The sequence below is a fragment of the Elaeis guineensis genome, chromosome 1, assembly GCF_000442705.2.
Source record: "Elaeis guineensis isolate ETL-2024a chromosome 1, EG11, whole genome shotgun sequence".
NCBI classification, from domain to species: Eukaryota; Viridiplantae; Streptophyta; class Magnoliopsida; order Arecales; family Arecaceae; genus Elaeis; species Elaeis guineensis.
Genome location: NC_025993.2, coordinates 175,575,589 through 175,581,099, shown reverse-complemented (window position 1 = coordinate 175,581,099; position 5,511 = coordinate 175,575,589). Strand labels below are relative to the sequence as shown.

The following is a 5,511-nucleotide window of genomic DNA, read 5'->3' as shown; positions in this document are numbered from 1 at the left end:
CAGTGGGGAACCATCAAAGTTCAAGCCGATTTTTCGATATATGAGATGAATCGGACCGCACTAATACATCTCGATCTGGTACGAGCATGAACAGTTACGTATGGTGCGATATGGGCCGGTATATGACGGTAAGGTTTCGATATAATTTTAAATTCAGAATTATAATTTTTATTTTTTTCTTAATTTTTTATTTTTTATGGTATTTTATATTTTTTAATTTTTTAAGATATATTTTTTTTGGGATATTTTTTTAAAAAAATTAATTTTAAAAGGGAATTATAATTTGAAATGATGATTTTTATTTGAATTAAAATTAATTTTTTTTTAATTTAAAATTATAATTTTTATTTTTTTCTCATTTTTTTTTATTTTTTTATTTTTTAAATTTTTTTAAGATATTTTTTTAGGATATTTTTTTAACAAAATTAATTTTAAAAAGGGATTGTAATTTGAAATGATGATTTTTATTTGAATTAAAATTAAAATTTTAAATTTTTTTTCTTTTTTTATATATTTTTTTAAAAAAAATAATTTGAAATGGGGAAAATAATTTGAAATGACATTTTCTATTTGAATTAAAGTTAAAATTTTAATTTTTTTTTAAATTTTAATTTTAATTTTTAATTTTTTTTTCCTTTTTTCTCTTTTTTTCACTTGTTTAATGATATTTTTTTATTTTTTTGAATTCAAATTAAAATTTTAATTTTTTTATAATTTTAAATTATAATTATAATTTTTTTATTTTAATTTTTATTTTTTTCTATTTTTATTTCATTTTTTTAGCTATTTTTTTCTTTTGGAATATTTTTTAAAAAAATTAATTTGAAATGAGAAAAATAATTTGAAACGATATTTTTTATTTGAATTAAAATTAAATTTTTTTTTAATTTCAAAATTATAATTTTTATTTTTTTCTATTTTTTTATTTTTTTAATGATATTTTTTATTTTTTAAATTTTTTAAAAAAAATTAAAGATATTTTTTAAAAAAATTAATTTGAAATGAAGAAAATAATTTGAAATGATTTTTTTATTTAAATTAAAATTAAAATTTTTATTTTAATTTTTAATTTAAATAAAAAAAAATCATTTCAAATTAATTAGGCAAAGCACTCGAATATCCCGACTATGAATTCCCAAGAAGCAGTAGAAGTCTACGTACGAAAGAAACAAGGAGAACCATGGAGGAACTCCTCAGCATGGGCTTCTCCCAGGAGATCGCCTCCCAAGCCCTCGCCGCCACCGGCGGCCGTTCCTCCCTCGAAGCCACCGAGTGGATTCTCTCCCAAACCCCATCCTCCTCCCCCTCCTCCTCCAAACCCTCTTGTCATTCCCCCACCTTCCAACCCAGCCTCGACCGCTTCTTCCTCTCCAACAACAACGAACCCCACTCCAAACGCCCCCGCCGCTCAGCCGCCGCCCCCGCCCCCTCGGCCCCCGTCGTCCCCGCCACCCCTGCCACCGGTGCCCCCTCCGCTACTGCCTGCCCTCCTACTGCCCCTCTCTCCGAGCGCATGCGCCCCGCCACCCTCGACGCCATCCTCGGCCAGGACCACCTCCTCGGCCCCGCCTCCCTCCTTCACTCCGTCATCCGTCCCCCCGCAACTGCCGCCGCCGTCCTCCCTTCCTTCATCCTCTGGGGCCCTCCGGGCTCCGGCAAGACCTCCCTCGCCCGCGGCCTCGCCGTTGCCCTCCCCCAGTCGTCCCACCGCTTTGTCCCCCTCTCTGCCGTCGCCGCCGGCGTTCGCGACCTCCGTGACGCCGTCGATGCCGCCCGCCGGGCCCGTCCCCTCGGTCGCCGCACCGTCCTCTTCGTCGACGAGATCCACCGGTTCTCCAAGTCCCAGCAGGACTCCTTCCTCCCCGCCATCGAGGACGGCTCCATCATCCTCGTCGGAGCCACCACCGAGAACCCCTCCTTCCACCTCACCACCCCGCTCCTCTCCCGCTGCCGAGTCCTCGCCCTGCACCCCCTCAAGCCCCACCACGTCGAGGCCCTGCTCCGCCGAGCCGTCTCAGACCCTGAGAAAGGTCTCCAGGTCACCACTCGAGTTCCCGTCTCGGTCGATCAAGAAGCCCTCGAATTCCTCTCTCTCCACTGCGACGGCGATGCTCGTGTTGCCCTAAACGCACTGGAGATTGCAGCCACATTGGCCGTCGACCGGCAATCGAGCCTAGACGACAACGGGAATATCACGGTGACCGTCGACCATGCGAAGGAGGCCATGCAATGCAAGCACTTGGCATATGATCGAGCAGGTGAAGAGCACTACAATTTGATCAGTGCCCTACACAAATCAATGAGGGGGAGCGACCCTGATGCGGCAATCTACTGGCTTGCGAGGATGCTGGAGGGAGGGGAGCAGCCGCTGTACATTGCGCGCCGGCTAGTCCGGTTTGCTAGCGAGGATGTGGGGCTCGCAGACCCCGCTGCACTCGGCCATGCTGTTGCATGCTACCAGGCGTGCCACTTCATTGGTATGCCGGAGTGTGATGTGTGTCTTGCGCAGTGCGTGGCCTACTTGGCCCGGGCGCCCAAGTCAGTGGCGGTGTACCGAGCACTGAATGAGGCGAGGAGGGTGGTGAAGGAGTCCGGCGGGGGGAACGACGGCGTGCCGTTGCATTTGAGGAATGCACCCACAAAGCTGATGAAGGAAATGGGGTATGGGGAAGGTTACATGTATCCTCCTGATCACCCTGGTTGTTCGTTGCAGACATATCTGCCGCCATCCCTTCAGGGTTGCAAGTTTCTTGACTGGCCACCTATCGATGAAAAGCGGCAATGAGTTCGGGTATGCTCGAAATTGGCTTTTCTGCTTCCGGTCTTTCCTTCATGGTGGTTTCTTATAGAATTTATGATCAGCTTGCATTTTTTTGGCTTGTTCGCATTTTGGAACCTATTTAGTTATCTCTCGCAGGATCTCAGTGGGGTAATTTGCAGTATGCAAGTTTTGAGCCCCCTTGTCCTGGTATTGTTGGTGATGATGCTTTTACCATTGGTGTGATGAAGTGTAATCTATAATTATGCAACCTTTTTTCTTTTTTTTTGCAAGCCTTAGCTACTAAATAGATCATATGGTTCCCTTCTCCACTAGAGGGCTCTTGTCACAAAAATGAACTTCTAACTAAATTATTTTTGTGCATAATGGATATGTGTTAAGCTAGTGCCCATATAGAGTTTTAGTTCCTTTTCTGACTTGGGCTGTTTTGGGCTTATCATGCTATGACTTGCACCTTGTAAATGCCTTTATGAAAACTGGTTTAAAGAACGCAATGCCAAATTTGCGTGCTCTGAGGGGAAGATGGATGATTTCTCAGGGAAGGTTCTATTTTATTGGCAATCTTAGAAAGGCATCCATCTAGTGGAAGGAAGTAGTGATGATGCCAATTGTATGGATGAAGGCTATTATTAACTACAGATAAAGGGAAAGTGTGTCCTTTAATGTGTTGATGTAACTAAAATATTCAAGTTGGGATAGTTCTTTCTGCAGTTTGCATTCTTACGGCTATTTTCAGGAAGTATTAGAGAACTTTCAGTTCGCTTGATAGTTCAAATTCTAAAGTCTATCTAAGAAAAATATCATGGATTATTTCTTTCCATCTATTCTTTTAGTCCCTCCATTTACATTATTCCATCACTAAATGAATAGTCCTGCATTCGCATTACTATGCTTGCAATTGGATTATTTTTAAGTATATTAAAATAGATTGGATTGCTTATCAGAATAGATATTGATTTGGGCAGCCAAGATGGCTTTGGGCGAAATAACTATTTCTTGTACTTATTCAGATCTAAGTCTAAAGTAGTTGTTCTTTCTTTTTTCACCTTACAAGACCGTAGTTTCCTGTTGTTATCTTCTAGATCAAACATTAGATCTCTAACTCAAGCAAAATGTAAGAGTTGGTCGTTGACCATGATGCTCCCTGTTTCATGCGGTGGAATAATCTGAGTGCTGATAAACACTGTTAAAGGGGACTACAATATCACAGAATTCTGGTCTGCTCTCTCTCTCTCTCTCTCTCTCTCTCTCTCTCTCACTTGCATGGGTTAGGGTGGAGGTGAGGGGTGTATGTGGTTTGGTTTTGTTTCTTTTCCTCTCTTTTGTTTTTGGGTGTGTGTGTGTGTGTTCTTTTTGGGGTAGGTGTGTGGGGGAGTGGGGGGCTGTTGGGTTAGGGGTTTGTTAGATTATTGCAACTTTGCAACAACTTGTTTCTCTAGTTACTATGAGTTTCCAGGGGTTTATCTTCAACAGCTAGCAGTGAGGAAAATGAACCAAGAGGCGGCCTAAGAGTCAAACTGATGCTACTGCACTCTTAAGGTTCAGATCCAAGTAACCATGAAGGATAGAATTCTACAACAGGCAGATTTTAATTTTCAGATTCATGCTTCTCAATTCATCTTTGCTGACAGTATCTTGAATGTTTTGCAAATTTTATTAGAACCAGGCTATAGACTGCCAGCTGTATGAAGGTTGAGTATTTATTTGCTTTGCTTAAACTTGCAACTGCCCCATTATTTGCTTATATTCAGGAGGTTGTAAGTGGCAGCAGGTGAGTAGGATGTTCCCTGCCCTGTCTGCTAAATGCTCAATAAGTAAGGGATGTGTGCATTAGTTTGCATTTTAGTCAACCATAGCTTGTCAGATTTAATTAACTAGGCAAGGGCAAGTCGATGTTAATAGAAGTGGTGTGCCATAGCTTTAAACCCACTCTGCATTCTACAACAAATTATTTTTAGATGCATCCACTACTGACCAAGCAAAAACTGTCAGTATCATCTGTTTTTTATGGTCTGGTCTATCTGTTGGTTCCGGTGCAAGATGGAGAAAAACATGTGCTGTAAGGAAAAAAAAAAAAGGAAAATGAGAATGTCATGGGAGTTGGGACTTGGTTTAGCTGACATTGTTGTGCTGATTATGTGACTCCAATGTGTTTAATAGGCATGGAAAGACCACTGATGTCATCTGTACAAGTACAGTCTGTATGGAGTTTTAGATTCCAAATTTGCTTCTAACTTTTTATGCATTCTTGATAACACTATTATGTATTCTTGTTGTATTAGAGCACCTCTGATGTATGTATTTTGAGTGGATATTTTACCATTATATGTGTTTTATCTGCACTCATATAATTTATTAGTTTTAGATTATTGAATGTCATTCAATTTAGAAATTGAGAGAATGTTTCTAATTAGTTATTGACACGTTTTTGAACTTATTGCATGATGTGCAAATGTGTTTGAAATGATTTTAGCTCAGTTATGTTCAAAAGCATGAAAATTGTTGTACCAGGATTCCTCTTTTGTGTCTCTCTCCACCCTCATTGGGGGAGAGACTCATTGCAACTCCAACTAGCAGAAATGGGAGTTTATCGAACAGTGTAGCACTCATAGTTACCCAACTACCATAGATGGTGGATGGTCATATTTTCGACCATGGTAGCTTGGCCCAAGTGTTTTGAGCTAAAAATTTCTGGAATTTTCAGCATAGTGATTTCACCAAATAGCAGGATG

General features: G+C 40.5%; 1 protein-coding gene across 1 annotated transcript; it reads left to right on the top strand.

Moving 5' to 3' along the window:
• The first annotated feature begins 1,111 nt into the window (after nt 1–1,111).
• Nucleotides 1,112–3,851, top strand: LOC105039724 (uncharacterized). The gene has a single exon (XM_010915988.4). It carries the CDS (start codon nt 1,181–1,183, stop codon nt 2,783–2,785), a length of 1,605 nt encoding a protein of 534 aa, XP_010914290.1. The 5' UTR covers nt 1,112–1,180; the 3' UTR covers nt 2,786–3,851.
• The last annotated feature ends 1,660 nt before the right edge of the window (nt 3,852–5,511 follow it).